This window comes from Zalophus californianus, chromosome 1 (genome assembly GCF_009762305.2).
Source record: "Zalophus californianus isolate mZalCal1 chromosome 1, mZalCal1.pri.v2, whole genome shotgun sequence".
Classification (NCBI taxonomy): Eukaryota; Metazoa; Chordata; class Mammalia; order Carnivora; family Otariidae; genus Zalophus; species Zalophus californianus.
Window position 1 is genome coordinate 130258300 of NC_045595.1, and position 18284 is coordinate 130276583.

The 18284-nt window shown below is 37.4% G+C and overlaps 1 protein-coding gene across 6 annotated transcripts in view; it reads right to left on the reverse strand.

Annotated features, from left to right (window-relative positions):
- Positions 1-741: 741 nt before the first annotated feature.
- The window catches only part of ZMAT3 (zinc finger matrin-type 3), a 34876-nt gene continuing 17333 nt past the window's right edge, over positions 742-18284 (reverse strand). For 4 of the 6 annotated variants that reach the window (XM_027585157.2, XM_027585154.2, XM_027585156.2 and 1 more), the window contains 4 exons: positions 14612-14731; positions 12128-12294; positions 11906-12006; positions 742-8175 (listed from right to left, as the gene is read on the reverse strand). In XM_027585157.2, coding sequence (XP_027440958.1) covers positions 7964-8175; positions 11906-12006; positions 12128-12294; positions 14612-14731 — 600 coding nt within the window. In that variant the 3' untranslated portion in view covers positions 742-7963. The remainder of the gene's footprint in view (positions 8176-11905; positions 12007-12127; positions 12295-14611; positions 14732-18284) is intronic. The other 2 variants (XM_027585158.2, XM_027585159.2) reach the window with 2 other exon arrangements.

Genomic DNA, 18284 nt, shown 5'->3' on the forward strand with positions numbered 1-18284 from the left:
ATGCCCATTATCATAGCTTTCTTTTAAGCTAAAAATCTCTTAGAGATGATTTAATAAAATGTGCTGCCTTGAGTATTTTTACAACACACAGACAGATTCAATGTGATCTATTCACTTCATTCAGAAACATTTTTTTGTGCAGACACAAGAATTTTTCCCACGACAGTAAGTGTATGTGTCTTGCATCCTGATTAAACAAACCATAACAGCACCTTCCCAGGCCTATAATCTACTTTTTAAAATGAGCATTTAAATTCAAAAGCACATTGCACTGAGTAAACCAGAGTTCTTAAATGACCATAGCAATAATATATTGTATATATAAGCTAATTATAAGATTATTTTTATATGTGAAACACCCAAAAGATTAATGGGTAGATGCCTTTTCATATGTGTTTATTTTCAGAAGCAGTGATTATGGTCCTGCTAAGCCCAAAATTTCTCAGAATTTGAAGGGAAGATAAATTTTAAAACATATCAATAAAATTGAGAACTTCCTTCAGTCTCAGGCTAACTCCAGTGATGTAGGGAAGAAAAAGTGGGACCAGTTAGGTCAAGTCTACTGTAAGCCCAAGAGCTGACAATACTCTGCACAAGTTCAGGAAGTCCATGGCAGATCCTGTGCAGACTGATGAACGGTGAACCTACAGCCACTGACCATCGGCACTGAAAATAACCCATCAGTGCAGACAGTGTATCTTTTTCCCGTGATCTCCAATTCAGAACAAAACAATGTGCAGACAAGACTCAGAAACTGTTTTATTAAATTGAACACAAAATACCTGTTATAATAATGTCAAGCTTTTATCAGAAATCAGTACATAAGTGAGGATACACAGCCAAAATGAGCCATCAACATAAGCAGTGTAAATTTTAAATAACTTTTGGATTTCTATATTCAATATGCGGAAGAAAATAAAACCAAAAAAGCACTTTCAATTTCACAATTCACAGTTGATTGGTTTTAATCCCATGACACTTTTGCCATTTTATAGCCCCAGAATGCAAACAGATTTCCAAATTGGTGACTGGCACTTAGCCCCAACAACATACACAGATGTTAAACCCCTGTATGACATTTAGAAAAAATTTTAGGAAACAACCCCAATTTCACACAGTTCTGGCTGGCGGTTTTTAGCCATATCCTTTACTAGATATTTTTCTAGTGAAATAGCAAAAGCAGTTTTAAAAGTTTGCCATGCCATTAAATGAAGGGTTCTAAAGTCTCCCTTGTTTTTTTTTTTATGATTTTATTCTCTAATTTAAAACAATAACTACACTAAAATGCAACCTTAACAGTGAAAGCAAAATCAGTTTTGCTTCTGGATCTACAGCATACATCCAAGAGAGGCAACTTATTGCCCTAGCAGATACATGGAATGCTTTAGAGCAGAATCTGACATGCTCTAGTAAGGCATTTCAAAGCAGACACACCGTACCCAAACTAAATTATTACGGTCAGCTGAGGATACCACAAGGTGAACACCAATTAACACAGAATCAACATGAAATTCTTACAAAATGACACACTGATTTACAAAACCACAGAAAGGTGCTCAAGTACCAAAAGAAGGCAAAACAATGACCAGCCACTCTAAAAGAGTTTTGTTCCCGTAAATGCCAGATTTGCAGAGTAGAAATAAACTTTATATGTGCTTTGCCCTAGGATATCACTCATCCTGACACATGGGGTTACTTTTCCTTAAAAAAATATATCATGTAGAGAATATACATTGAATCAGTGATATAGAACATTTATTTTCACTAGTGACGGGGTCACTTAAGCACTTACATAGAAAGTTATGAGTAATCATGAAGGTTATTAAATGCAAAAAGAAACCTGATAAAACCTGCATTATTAGTTGGTATTCAACAGTGAAGTGAGGTTTTTAGCAATTACATTGGCTTAATGAGGACATGACCACGAAAAAAAATCTTTAAGTTCAAAGAATCATGAAATGCCTAAAAACTAAATAATCAGTAAAAAATACATACTTTCATTTTAAGGTCCCCAAAGGAATGTTCAGTTATCTTGGAAGCCATGATGCTTATCACACAAGCGCAAGAATACGAATCAGGAACAGTGAAGTTCCTATTCTGACTTATCCATTGAATCTTCATGACCTGGAGCAACTCACTTAAATTCTTCAGATTTTGTCCAAAAAAAAAAATTGGCATAAAAATAAAGGCAAGTGTCAAAAAAAAATTTTTTTTCTAAACAGTCCTAGAGTAAAGCTAAAGATGGTTACTAAGGCTCACAATTTCAACAACTCATTGTACAGTACAATCATTTTTGATCCTGCTAATTATGGCTAGAGGCAGCATGAGCAATGACAATTCTCAGGGAATTCAAAGGCTTTAGAGAAGTTAATGGTTTCAACTTTCGAAACTACGAAATCTTCTTGAGTTGTTTAAAACAGCTAATCATCTATGGGTTTGACTCTCTCCGCCTCTCTACGTGCTGGTAGAGCAAGTGAAAGTAATGACAGAGACATGGTTTCATGGAGAAAAGCATCCATAGAATGAAATGAGGTATAAGCTGATTTAATAAACCCCAATCCATAACTTACAGTTATTTTAAAGAAGCTGCATAGTTCAGCAAAAATATATCATAGAAGAGGGATAAAGAAAAAATTCTTAATGGAACTTTAAAAGGTGTGACAACTAAGCATTTAAAATGACCAACACCAGAAAACTTGAGGTTGGAGAGGAGTGGTCTTCCTTTACGCTAAGCACACATAAAAACAGAAACCAGAAGGCTAAAGTCCACAAGAGAAAATAATGTATATTATTTGGTTCCAGTTATCAACTTCATACACTGCTTTTTAAAAGATAGTCATATTTAAACAGATAATAAACTCTAGTTAATGACACCTATGCTGAAGTATTTAAGGGAAATGTATTGTCTGAAATTCACACCAAAATATATATTTTTAAAAACGTCCATCCATGGACGGATGGATAGAGGGATGGACAGATATGTGGTAATACAAGCCTAGTAAAGTGTTGATGTTAGAATTTACTGGTGGATATTTGTAAAAAAAATTTGACTCCAATGTATGTTTAAAATTTTTCATAATAAAATGTTGAGGGAAATGTTACTATTTCTACAATAAAATTAATTTAGCAGTGTGTTTTAAAGACTCAGGCAATTTAGAGTTGTAAATTAACTGAAGTGGGAATTTTTGCTTAAGGCCTCAAACCCAATTTCTGAAGATCCTTTCTTTAACATAGAGATGAACTAACACAATTAGTAAGTATTGTGGAAAAGACAGTCTCTCTTTCACACACCTCATTTGCAAGTAAATAATTCTCTCCTCCCTACAGAATAGACAAGTTTTGAAAAGACCACTGGAATAAAGTTTTTCCAAATATCAGTGTCAAGCCCTTCCCAATCCACCATACTACTATTCACTAAATATAAATGCAACACAGATCAAGGTGAAAAATAATCTATGACTATTGTCAGCCTGGGACAACTGGATTTATTTTCAGGGTGTACGGTTCCTGATCAATAATGTTAACAGTTTTACTCAGTTTCAAATTGAAATCGCATTAGGCAAAAAAAAAAAAAAAAAAAAAATGCAGAATTTACACAGACCTTTGCTATTCCAAGCTTCTGTTTTATGAATTCTGATTAATGGCAATAATTCTATCATCTCTTCTCTCTGTGAAATGCTAAAACTTGCTAAAGGCACTCATATTCTGGGCTTAATGGGGACAGGGTCACATGGGACCATAAGCCAGTATTCTTTTTTTTTTTTGGTAGCTACCCAGAAAGGGAATTTACAAATGATCCTCCCATTCATAATGGGAAGAAAAAGTCAAACAGCTATCAGCAGAAACGTCGTATGAGAAGCTATTTACACAGCTATTTGTCCATTCAGCTAGACTGCTAGTAACAGCTTCTGATGAGAGAGGTCTACAGCCAAGAAAAACCCCCCAAAAGCAAAAGCAACAACAAAACACTATTATGTATGAAACTCCTGAACAATAATTCGGCTGGTTAAAAAAAAAAAAAAATAGTTGGTAAGGTGGAATATTTTTAAGCATTTGTTCAAAAGCCTGCACTAAACTTTTGCCTATATTGACAAAATATTTCTATTTCTAAAGTTCTATTGTCTTATATATGCCTCACCAAGTTCTTTAGAGAGCACTTTCAGCCTACATTCCCATAGCAGGGAAACAAAACAGGTTTCACACCATCCCTAGGCCTCTCTGTAGAGGATACCATGCCCAACAGTTATGTCTCCCCTGACACAAGCAAGACTCATTTTACACAGGTCACTGGACAGTCCTCAAACTGTCAGTGCTCACAGTCCCAGCCAACTCAGGAGTGAAGGAATCATAAATCCCACTGCTAATCCTTAGAATCTATCTACAGAGTAAGATTTAAGCAAATATATGTTTGCTCAAACACATTTCTCCCATTCCCCTCATTGAAGGTGCAGACAGTAACTATAAGCAAGATATCAGTTCTGTAAGATAGGGTGGAAGAAAGATCTCATGCTTCCCTTCAGCTGTGTAAGTCAGAGGAACATAAGAATGGTCTCAGACAGCCATGGTTCTTCATTCAACCTTAGAGTTTCAAAAAATCCTAAATGGTTTTCTAAGACTCATTAGGAGGGGAAATAATGAGGAAAAGTTGGGAGAAGGAACTTTTTCTAAATGAATGGTATAAAATATTATGCATCTTGCAGAATTCAGTGCAATAAGAGACAAGCAGACAAATGTAATAAAAACATGCACATATTTACAAGTTGTAGTACATGAGATACAAAGACAAGACCAACAAAGTATTCTCTGTTCAGTGTGGAGCCAAAAGGATTTACATGGCACCCTCCATTTTGTAGCTTAACTTGTTGAAAAAAACACTTCAAAGCCATAGGCAGTCCAATCTTTTAATCGGAACATGGAATTTTTCCTTTACATCTTCTTGCCCTCAATATCTTAAGAAGAGTTTCTAATTGTTATCTTCTAACATGGACTTCAAATGACAACTTACACAGAGATATTCACAGAGAAAAGAGACTTGGATGCTATGAGTGCTTCTTGCGGATGATTACTAAAATCTATTGACTTGACTAAAGGTCTTACATTGTTTAGGCCTCTGTCCGTCCTTGTATACAGCATATAAAAAGATACTAACATGACTCCTGGGCAGCACAGGGTGCGGATTCTAGAGCACATTACAAAGCAGGACTGGACTTCACAAAAGGAAACCAATGGAGATCACGTATCACTGACTGTGGTAGTAACAACAGCCTTCTTCAACAGGGAAAAAACACTGTCTAATAGGAATGCATGAAGATGAGAAACTGTACCATGCAGACATGTATTTATTTAGGTATTTCCTTTCTGACAACCTCTGTCACCTTTGTATCACCTATGGAGCATAGGAGAATATTGCAAGGTAACAAGCTCAAAATAACCCACTGTCATAGAGATTTGCGATTTTTTTTTTTTGGATGTGTATGTAACCTCTATAAATGATCATGGAAGTTATCAACTTCCTACAGTTCGGAAATTAAGGAGCAAACCGAGTTATTGTAGGCAATGTGGTATCTAAAGTGTCATATAAAACAAACACATAGCTCTTCTTTAGTGCAAAGAAATAGAGCAAGTAAGAAATAACACTATAAATCTAACTTTTTTCTTTAAAGAAAATGCATTTATGCATTCATAACATCCATTAAGGGCACTGGGAGACTGGAAACCTGAATATGCAAGGCCAGGAAAAACATCAAGGCCTTTAAGTCCACTGCTTTTTGTATATACGTAACAAAATTGTTAAGTAGGGAGAGTGAGGGAAATCCTTCAAATTTGTTTGCAAAGGAAAAACTGAAAGTGGAAAAATGCCACTTTTACAAACTGTAAATTCTTATCCACGATCTTTTATTATTACCTGAAATAAGGATCCAATGAAATCTTCTCTATGGTGTCACATAAATATATATGTATGTGTGTATGTATATATGTATATAAGTACATATAGATACATACATATATGTGTGTATATGTATGTGTACACATATATGTGTATACATATATGATACACACATATATGTATACACACACACACACAGACTACAGAGAAAGGGGGAAAATAAGATTTTTAAATAATTATAGAACCAAGTGGCCAGCACTGTAATATTAAATTCTACCCACAAATTATACTTAGCAGCAAAATGAGTAACCTACTGACCAATAAAATAAGTTCTAAATTGCCCTAATCAATTGTATAAAAGGATTATTATACTCAGAGTCACAGTTCTAGATAGAATCTCAATAATGTTATTTCATTCTCCTGTTTCTGGGAGGGGAAAAAAAAAATGTAGGTTCTATTTTTCAAAAAACCACCACTTCAACAGAAGAGCAACTTGATATTGTACCAGTGGTTATCCCAAAACTGAATTTTAAATATGGATCTAGATTGCTCAAAAAGTGTTCATAAAGATTAAAGGAAAGGAATGATGATTATAATTTCCTTCTCCCCATCTCTTTGCCTATAGAATTCTCAAAGAAAAAATAGGAGTTTCATTTTTATTTAGTAATAAAAGCAATCAAATGTGAATTGACCATAGTGCAAAGATACTGCTCATTATAAACTTCCTGGTGAATGTGGCCTTTCAAAAAAAAGTATGGATGAGCACCAGTCTTATCCATGTAAATATAGTAAGTAGATAAAATACAACTAATGAAAGTTCATAGGGTACTCCATTCGTTTATCTAGCCATACACTAGAGCTTATTTTAAAAACAACAACAACAAAAATACTGTTATAATTATCAGATACCAAAATCCATAATGTATTTCTATGACATTTAAGGAAGCTGAATAATAAAGAAGGAAATCAAAATTCATGTATTTTACTACTGGAAATGATGATACTAAAATCTGGTTAACTTTTTTTTTTTTTTAACTCCTCTCTATCTATGAAACAGTAAGGGGGTAGTATTTTTCAGGGCAACCAACCAACTGGCAAGACAGGAAAGAATGTAAATAAACCCCAAGGATCAGTTCATCGAAAAATTCTCCCAAAACAAGTATCAAGAGATCTGAACTTACAATCGAGACCATCATATAAGTATGTTATTATCAATGAATAACTCTAAAATGAAAAATCAAACACATCTTTACATTTCCCAAAACCACCTGAAAAATATTTTTTAAAAAAATAGCATATCTATCTTAAACGCATTGGACATTGGAACAGGGGGCTTGGAAAGCTCACAACATAGCTGGGGCATGAAAATGAGCCTATTAAACAAGCTAATTCAACTGGGGCAGGGTGGGAGAAGGGGGGAGGAAGGAAGAAGCCCACATTTAAATGTGTGAAATCCACAAGTGAAAATGAAATTTCACCATTTGGAAGTCTACAAGCACACTGGAAGTATATGAATCCAAGAAAATCTGCATTTCAATCAATAATGGGAAGGCAAGTGGAAAACACGTACTGGGAAAGACCCTAATGCTGCTTATAATCATATATCCTACTGGCAAGGCATTGCATTGAGGTGGTTCCAAAGAAAACTTGGGAAACCAAAATCTCTGCTTACCTGTTTTTACCGTTATCTGAAGTAAGAAGTCAATAAAATTCTTTACTTAACAGTACATAAAACTAAAACTGCAAAAAAAGGTGAAGTTTTTAAATAGTTAAAGCTCTAAGTGATCAGGCTACTAGTTGACCAGAACTTGGTCAAGATAAAAAGTTATTTCTCGTGGGGTAGGTAGGTCACATGCTCTAAGTAACTCAACACAACTGACCTGAAAACGCATCATGACCTAAGAAGCACATTCTTTTCCTTCCCCAGTCTTGACATCTCATGGTACCACTGCAGGTTACACGTATTAACATTAAGCAGAGGAATGGACTCAGATCAAAAGGACCACAAAAGCAGGGCATATTGACAGAAGGCAAACAATAGGCAGGAAAAGCTGCTCTATCTGAATACAACGACCACTATACATATCCTAGATTCTCCATCTCGTTTCTGTACCGCTGTTCAGACACCTTGCTTTTATGTTGCTTGCTCTCTAAATGCTGCCGGAACTCCATCTCTTCACCAGCCCCAACATTACACATGGAGCAGTAAAACTGGCCGCTGGGGGTAACACACATGGCCAGATCACGCGGGATTCTCTGCCGAGAGCGGGGATTGAAGTAAGGACCTGCTAAAGCAAGAGATAAAAATGATGTATCCACTTCAAAACATTCACTAAACAAATGACAACAGTCTGATTATCACTGTAATTTGCCATGCTGAGCTCAGATTATAAAATTCACGGACTCTCAGCTTTAAATGAATGCAAAATTAGGGCGCCTGGTTGGCTCAGTTGGTTAAGCGACTGCCTTCGGCTCAGGTCATGATCCTGGAGTCCCGGGATCGAGTCCCACATCGGGCTCCCTGCTCAGCAGGGAGTCTGCTTCTCCCTCTGACCCTCTTCCCTCTCGTGCTCTCTATCTCTCATTCTCTCTCTCTCAAATAAATAAATAAAATCTTTAAAAAAAAAATCCTATAAATGAATGCAAAATTAATAGATTTTTTTTAAATTACAATTTTATACAGGTTCCAGCTAAGAAGTGAAAATGATTCCTCCAACTACTGTCAGAAAGGTTACTGTAGAGCCAAACCCCAGCTCCAAATGACAATGTCTCTAAAAAGTAAATAAAATTTTAAAAATTGTTTAACTTCCAAACATTATATGAAAAGTTTTATAATTATGCTAACTCTTTAATCAAAAAATTCTACTTCTAAGAATTATCCTAAGAAAACACCAAGAATTTTTGCACGGAGATTTATCAACAAGGACATTATTTCATCAGTGTGCATACAAGTTTTTATGGGAGGATGTGGGAAAGGGAGAGATCAAATACATGATTTGAAAAATTATGGTAATGAATGCAACGGAAAACCATGCAGTCAATGTAAGTAATGAAAACTCTTTGATTTTCTTTGATTACATGAAAATGTGATTATGCTATTAAGTGAAACAAGAATATCACAAAATATAATCACATTTCTACTTCAAAGAAGTAATATACAGGGCGCCTGGGTGGCTCAGTTGGTTAAGCGACTGCCTTCGGCTCAGGTCATGATCCTGGAGTCCCGGGATCAAGTCCCACATCGGGCTCTCTGCTCAGCGGGGAGTCTGCTTCTCCCTCTGACCCTCCCCGTCTCATGCTCTCTCTCTCTATCTCATTCTCTCTCTCAAATAAATAAATAAAATCTTTAAAAAAAAAAAACAAAGAAGTAATACACAGAGAGATGGGAATGACATATACAAAAATGGTGGAATTATCGGTAATTTTTTTTCTTTTTACATAACTGACTTCTTTTTAACTATGTTAAACTGAATTTACTGGCCTGTTGCATTAAAAAAAAAAAGCTAATCTATAATTAACTGAATAAATTCTCCTTCAGCATTGAAAATACTCAATGTGACATATCTGTAGGTAAACCAAATTATAACTAATGTATTTTAGGTTTGGGGGGTTTTGTTTTTATTGAAATTTTTTTTGTTTTTTGGGGAGTTTTGTTTGTTTTTATAGCTGACACACTGTTACATTAGTTTCAGGTGAACAACACAGTGATTCGTGACAACTCTATACATTATGCTATGTTCACACAGTGTAGCCCATCTGTCACCATACAACACTATCACAGTACCACTGACTATATTCCCTATGCTGTATCTTTATCCCCTGACTTATTCACTCAATAACTGGAAGCCTGTATCTCCCACTCCCCTTCACTGTTTTGCCAAAGCTACCCTCCCCTCCCCTGGAAACCATTTGTTCTCTGTATTTACTTAGCATAATACCCTCTAGGTCCATCCACGTTGTTGCAAATAGCAAGATCTCATCCATTATTATGACTGTGTGTGTGTGTGTGTGTGTGTGTGTGTGTGTGTGTGTGTGTGTGTGTGTGTGTGTGTGTGTGTACACACCACATCTTTATCCATTCATCTATCAAGGGATACTTGGGTTGCTTCCATATCTTGGCTAATGTAAATAACACTGCAATGAACACAGGAGTGCATATATCTTTTCAAAACAGTGTTTTTGTTTTCTTTGGGTAAATACCCAGTTATATAACTGAATTCTTAAGTTGGACCATTGCTTATTAATTCTCTGCTTTCTTTTCTACTATAATAAATATTTAAGACTTTTCTCAAAATATTTTCATTGTATCCTACAAAGCTTAATATATTTTTATTACTGTTTGACTTTAAGAATTTTTAAATTTCCGGGTGCCTGGGTGGCTCAGTCGGTTAACCATCTGCCTTCAGCTCAGGTCATGATCCCAAGGTCCTAGGATCAAGTCCTTCATAGCCTCAGGCTCCCTGCTTAGCTAGGAATCTGCTTCTCCCTCTTCCTCTGACCCTTCTCCCTGCTCATGCACAAGTGCTCTCTCTCTAATAAATAAAATCTTTTTAAAAAAGAATTTTTAATTTCCAGTATGATTTCTTCTCTGATCCAGGAGTTATTTAGAAGTGTTGTAAAATTTCCAAACAAATGGAAATTTTGTAGGTTTTTTTTTAAATATATTTTTTGTTATTGACCTCTCATTTAATTGTACTCCAGCCAGAAAATGCAGTCTAAACTGCCCTCTGTCCTAAAGTTTATTTTATCTAATATTAACACAGCTATCTCAGCTTCCTTCATTTTAGCTGATTTTTTTATTTTATTTTTTTGTTTTGTTTTTTAAATTTTTTTAATTTAAATTCAGTTAATTAACATATAGAGTATTATTAGTTTTAGAGGTAGAGTTCAGTGATTCATCAGTCTTATGTAACAACCAGTGTTCATTACATCTCAGTGGAACCTTTTTTTTAAAGATTTTATTTATTAATTTGTCAGAGAGAGAGAGAGCACAAGCAGGGGGAGCAGCAGAGGGAGAAGGAGAAGCAGGCTCCCCGCTGAGCAAGGAGCCTGATGTGGGACTCGATCCCAGAACCCTGGATCATGACCTGAGCCAAAGGTAGATGCTTAACCAACTGAGCCACCCAGGCATCCCTCAGCTGAATTTTTAATCCAATCTTATAATCTTTGTCTTTTAACTGGGACCTCAATAAATTTATACTCACTATAATCACTGATATATGTTTCAACTTTTATCAATCATATTACATTATGCTTTCTATAAGTCCCTTTTTCCATGTTTCTCTTGCCTTTCCAATTAACTTTTTTGTTTTTCATTTGACTTACTGTTCACATGAGTTACCCCTGCTGGTATATGTGTGCATTGGAGGCTGTGGCAGGGGGAGGATGAAGGGCTATTCGGTTCAACTCTCCCTACTGGAGATAATCAGAAAATGCAGAAAACATTCCTATACCACAGCAGTTCTGAACTGAAGGTGTATGTCAGAATCACTGAGCAAGCATTTTCAAAACACACATATGCCTGGGTCCCACTCCGAATTTACTGACTAAAAATCTCTAAGTCATGGTTCAAGCATGTGTATTTTGTAAAAACTCCCCCAGTAATTCTGATTCACTACCCCAGTTTAAAGCCACTGCTCAGTCTTTTTTTTTTTATCTTCCCCAACAAATGGAGATTTAACATGGTGCAACTTTAAACCAAATAGCCCATCTTTATACTGAATTTTACATTTCTCGGCTGGCAAACATCAGAAGCAGTATAAAGGGACTATGATCAAAGACCTTAAAACATAAACTATTATTTAAAATCAAAACAAATAATATACTAAACCAAAAATAAATAAATAAATAATAAATAAGACCTGAAATAAAAACCTGCTTAAAAAGCCACTAGACAAATGGAACAAAACAACTAGCTAACCCCAAATTCTCAGGGCTATCTATTACCATTAAAGGAAATAAAAATAAAGAAGACCACTTGCAGAATGTAGCCAAGGTACATGGAAATCCACAGGATACCTGAATTATTCTGTACTGTATACATATTCCTCCTATTAGGCATCATCTTATACTCATTCCCTTCTTTCCGGGTCCGCCGCTGACCAGCCTCTGAGGATTCCCTGGAGAAAAGAGATTTTAAAAGTGTGAGACTTCTAAACAAGGATCCCTTTCGACTCTTTTTCTCTAAAGACAATCAGTCTTACACAGCACTTTGGCCTGAGAGAAAATGGCAATACCTACGAGAATGAGTTACTCTGAGCTTCCGCCAGCCGCAGCCTCTTGGCGTGATTCTTCCCTTGATAGTGAGCCTGAGCCACAGCCGGAGAACTAAAGGAGGCATCACAGAGCTTACAGTAATCGTTCTCTGTGGCCAGGATCACTCTGCCTCCCGGCTTAAAGGAGCCCATCTGACATCAAAGACACAAGAGACAAAGTTAAAAAAATGTGGAGCTTATGCCCTCCTTCCCCTCAAAATTCCTTCTAAGAGTTGAAAGATAACCAAAGGTGACAGTATGACCACAAGCACTCAGCTTTATAAGGAGAGGATGTAATTCATTCCGGAAAGACAACAACAACAAAGAGAAAAAGAAAAAAGGGCTGGGAGACAATCATCGTTTTGTATTACAATCACCTTTGTACCAAACCGGTTAACAGCTTGTTGCTATCTCCATGGAGAAATATTTTAAGAAGAAGCATAGAAGATTCAGGGCAGTATAGGGAAAGCCTAAAATCACATTACCAGAAAGGCAAAGTCCTTCTAAAATCCATCAACGAGAATTTAATGAACGCCTGCTGTTTATAGGGCTTGCTACCTAATGCAGAAGGGATATGTAGACATATATTTACAATTGAGCCTCTGTCCCCCAAAAAGTCTACAAAACAGCTATGGATATAATATAACTGGGGAAAAATAACCAGCAGATTCAGGCAACTGTATTCAGGCTGAGAAACAAGTTCAGAGAAACCTAACACAGTGCCTGGAAGATAGTATATACTCAATAAATACTGATGGGTTAACAAAAAAAGACAAACTAGACTTTGGCTAGAGGAGAATAAAATACATAATAAAGAGTCTGAAAGCATATCCTAGCAGGACCAACTGAAGGAAACAGCATTGTTTCACCAGGATGGGAAGACTTCCTGGGGGACAGAAAAGCAGTCTCCAAAAACCACAAAGGGCTATGCTAGGAAAGGCTATTTGCTCAGGGAGGGGGTTGGGGAAAACAGTCCCAAGCTGGAAGCGGCTGTCCTGTCCAGAGCAGGAATCAGGGCCCTGAAAACGACTCAGCCTGAAGATCTGTCTGGGTATTTTCCTGTTCTCTGATTCTGTTTTTATCCTCTCTCATTTACCCCACAAATTCGTGAGGATGGAGGAACAGCTGGTATTGCCATCCACATTTTAAAGACTGGAAAACTGATGTTTGGAAAAGTAAACTTACACCCTGGTGGTTAGGAGGAGAGGTTCAAGGTCAAAGAAATTCTTCTTCCACTATTTCACAAAATGCATAACACCATGGACAAGTTTCTTAGCTTCTCTGAGCTTCTAATAAACTTCCCAGTGAGACAAATGCTGCTGGCCCATGAATTACATTCCAAGTAATAAGGCCAATACCTCTAAGCTCTTGGAAGCATGAAATGAAGTTTAGTGCCCAGGACTAGAAGGAAGCAAGGCAAGCATTTACCATGGGCATGAAATTTAAGAGTGCATCAAAAATCTCAGCAATCAAGATAAATAATATGTTAATGGACCATTTATACAAATCAAACCTAATACAAGAAGTCATTGTAAACAAAATATCAAGATTTTAAATAAAGACAGGATCAGTCACAGTGCCATCCCAAGCCATACTGCAGTCTGAGGCAAAAGGAAAATCGGTAACACCCCAGCTCTAGTTTTTGACATTTTGTTTACCACTGATTTTTTCATATTAATTTGATTTTTAAAATATTACATTAAAATATTTATCTTCACTACTGAGTGTTTTGGCTCCCTCTTAAATTTTGTGCCTCAGTCAAGTGCATCCTTCACCTCACCTTAGTCCCAGCCCTGAATGAAGCCATGTATGAAAAGTGCTTAGCAGAGTGCTCAGCAGGGTAAGTACTCAATTAGAGTTATTATTATTTATGACCACATATTGTTCTGTGGACAAAGACAGATTAAGGAATACAATTCATATTTCAGAGGCTATTAAAGTACAGCATTATCTTGCCTAAAAACGTACTTTATCTACCAGTGAAAGGAACTTGGATCTCAAGTGTGTGTCATTATACTAAAGTCCAGAAAAAGTTTATACAGTCTCTCTCCATAGAGGTAAGAAAGGGGCAATCTCAAAAAACTGACCTTGCTGGAAGGCAAATATAAAGTAAATGGGATTAACTACAACAAAGAAATAAATGTTGAAAAACCACTCTTTTCATTCAGGGCATAGCCTAGACATTCAGGGTCTTTTAACCCAGAATTCTGAGACATGCCAAGAAAAAGGCACACGTAACAGTATTTCTTCCTTCTTTTCATGCATCACAACCAAAGCCGATGAGAAATCTCAAGGTCACGGATGTTGGCATGCTTTAAACCTGGCACTACGGGTTGAGGAGTTAAAAGTGCCAAGTAGAACCCTGCAGGAGTATCTGCCCAACTGTACCTTGCTGGGCCCGTTGGATGACAAACTTCATCCATGAGCATGTGTGCAGAGGACCACTCCCACCCTGATACATGGGTCTCACCTGCGGGGGGACGGGAACAGCTGGAGTAGGCGCAGGTTCTACCACACTGCTCATTCTGGCAGGAGGAGGACAGCTGTTAGCTGCATAGTAATTTCGGAGTTTCTTACCATGATTTTTACCCTAGAAGTAAAATGAAATGAGTAATCAACATGAAAAAAATGTGCTGCGCCCCTGGGTGGCTCAGTCTTTAAGCGTCTGCCTTCAGCTCAGGTCATGATCCCAGGGTCCTGGGACCCAGCCCCGCCTTGGGCTCTCTGCTCAGCGGGGAGCCTGCTTCTCCCTCTCCCTCTGACTGCCCTTCCCCCATGCTTGTATCTCTCTCTCTCTCTCTCTCTCTCTGACAAATAAATAAAATCTTTTTTAAAAAAGTGTCAATTCAAGTCCATGTATTCATTAAAAAAAAAATAGAAAAAATGGGAAAAAAGCCCAAGCAATATTAACTACATTTTGTTCTTGCAGATATACGCAACACTGGGGCAAAGAGCCCACTAGATCTTAAAGTAAAAGAGTCTACGCTTTGGTTCTAACAGAATGATTTATCTGGGAAAGATAAGAGAACAAAGCCAAAAGAAGTTAATTTCCTATATATTTCTGGAAAAGTATCACACTTTCCAGTGATCTACTTCCTCCCCCAACTTGTTGCCATTCATATGCCACTGCTTAAATACGAATTTTATTACACTGTGATCTAATCTATTTTATAAGTCAGTAATGAAATGGAAAATCCAATTATTTTTACAAAAATAGCACTTACAGAGTATCTTTTTACTTGCAATGGGCTCGTGTGCATTAGCTCATTTGCTGCTCACAAAAAAATTCCTGTAAGAGGAAGTTGTTAATATTATCCACATATGACAGCTGAGGAGCTGCAATCCACAGAGTGTGGAGGACTTGCCCTAGCACCTTCCTTCAGCTGGGCTAGGTAATGGAGCCAGAGACTCAGGCAGGCCCTCTGAATCCAAAGCAAGACCCTTTGGTGCTACTTCAGGATGGCTTCAGGAGGCACTGTGAACCTCTATTAAAATGCACTTGCCTCTCTCAGCACGTTTTGTTTAAGTAGTTATTCACATTATTATATTCCTTGAACGGACAGAAACTTGCAGGAAGGGGCAGTGGTCCAAAAGCATTCTAAATGAGGGTGAAACGATATGTTACTCTTCTGACTGTACTGTAAACTTCAAACCTGTATGCAAACTTTCTTCCACCATCTAGTATATGCTAAGCCCTAGAAATAAAAAGGACTAGCACATGCTCAAGAGGAGAAGACAGATATGTAAGCAGTTAATTAAAGTAAGGAGATGACTTCTACCTTCTGATCACTGGAATGCCCTACAGGGGCTCTTGCCATGGTCGCGGTGACCTCCAGGGAGTCAGATCCAGGGGTCACATCTGTGGCTTCACTGTGTTCTAACTCTAAGCAGCACAACACCACGGATACTCCCTTCTATTGTCTCCTAGGATGCTCTCTTACCCCACCACTTCTCATTCTCTCATACTGCAACATCCAAAGCTCCACCTTTCGCTCTCTTCTCCATCTACATTATTTTCCCCTGTCTCATAGCATTAAAATATAATTGACAAATTAGTAGCTCCCAAATTATCTACCCCCACCTCTGTTATGGACTGAATGACTGTGTCCCACCAAAATTCATATGTGGACATCTAATCCCAATGTGATGGTATCTGGACATGGGGCCTTTGGGAGGGGATTAGGCCATGAGGGTAATCAGTGCCCTTCTAAAAAGAAGCCCAAGAGCTCCCTCTCCCTCATTCTGCCATGTGAGGATCCAAGGAGAAGCTGGCTGTCTACAGTTTGGAAGAAGACCTTACTGGAACCCAACCATGCTATTACTCTGATCTCAGACTTTAGAGATCAGAATATACACCGTGAGACATAAAACTCATTCTAGCTCCAGGTCCTTTGTACTTGCTGTTCCTTTTGCCTAGAAGCTTCTTCTCTCGGATCTCTGCCTGGCTGGCTCCTTCTTACCTTTCAGATCTTAACTCAAATGGCATCTCTCTGAATCTGAAGTATCCCGCCATTCTCCCCTACTCTGCCTAACACGCTCTCTATTACACAGTCTGGTTTATCCTACTGCAACTTAGAACAATCTAAAATGATACTGTTTCTTTACTCGTTTGTTTCTCTTTTGTACTCTCTGGAATGTAGACTCCTTGAAAATAAGGACCTGTCTTGTTTACTCTTCTATCCCCGATATCTAGAACAGTTTCTAGCATACAGTAGGCCATCAGTAAGATTTGTTGAGTAAATGAACCAAGTATTATAATGGAGATAATGAATAAACCGCCAGGAAAACAGAGAGAAGGAATTTCTTACTTCTGCCTAAATGTGTCAGAGAAGCCTTCCCTGAAAAGGAGAAAATCAAGTCATCTTTTAAAATGAGCAAAAGTTTACCAGGCAGGTAAGGAGTAAGGGGAAAGAAAATTGTGAACAGAGAAAATACTATGATCAAAAGCCCAGCCTGCTATGTTGAGAAGCCACAAGGAGAGATGATCTTCTGGATCCTTTGGAGAAAAGCAGGAGTTGAGATACTTAGGGAGCTTAATGGTGAAACAGAAGGGAGCCTCTGAAGGACTTTAAGCAAAGTAGTTATATGATTGGATTGCATTTGATAAAAATCAACCTGGCATGAGCATAGGGGATAAATGAGGGTAGATCAAGCTAGAGCTGGGCAGAGAGAAGACAGCTAAGGACAAAGCCCCAGGACAATATAATACAGAGAATGAGGATCCAGAAAATGAGATTGAGAACGTCTGGCCTACCAAATAAATGAAAACCAGACAAGTGGGGGGTATGATGGAAGCCTAGAATAAGGTGTTTCAAAAGAAGAATCTAGTTAGATACATTATGACCCAGGAACTATACTTCTAGCTATCACCAAACAGAAACTCACATACAAGAAGGTATCTATAAGAATGCTCCTAGGAGGACTAGTAGTTACACTGAAAAGTAAAAATAATTGAAGTGTCAGGGCACCTGGGCAGCTCAGTCTGTTAAGAGTCCAACTCTTGATTTCCACTCAGGTCATGATCTCAGGGTCATGGGATCAGGCTCCACGCTCAGTAGGGAGTCTACTCTCTCTCTCTTTCTCCCTCTCCCTCTGCCCCTCCCCCTCAAACTCTCTCTGTCTCTAAAATAAATAAATCTTTAGAAAAATAAAAAATAACTGAAGTGTCCCTCTATAGGATAACTCATAAATTATAGTCTATTCTCATACAATGGAACACTATACAGTAGTGAAAATAAACATTCCAGGGCCATGCATGGCAACATTAATGATTCTCCTAACAAAATGCTGAATGAAAAGAACAAATTGCAAAAGAAGATATGGCTAAATAATTTTTTTAATATGGGACTTAAAAACCTGAAAACCACCACATATTACATAAGAAAACACATATGTAGCAAAAGTACAAAAGAAGTAGCGCAACAATAAATATCAATTCAGTATAGTAGCTACATCTAGGAGTACAGGAAAGGATACAATTGGGAAGGGATGCTTGGGGGCATCAGTTGAAAGAACAGTTTTCACTCTTTCAGCTAGATGGCAATATATATGTTCGTTATATTATTTTTGCACTTTTTTATGTCTGAAGTATTTCTTAATAATTTAAAACAACACTAACCAAAAAAAAAAAAAAAGAGTTGTTC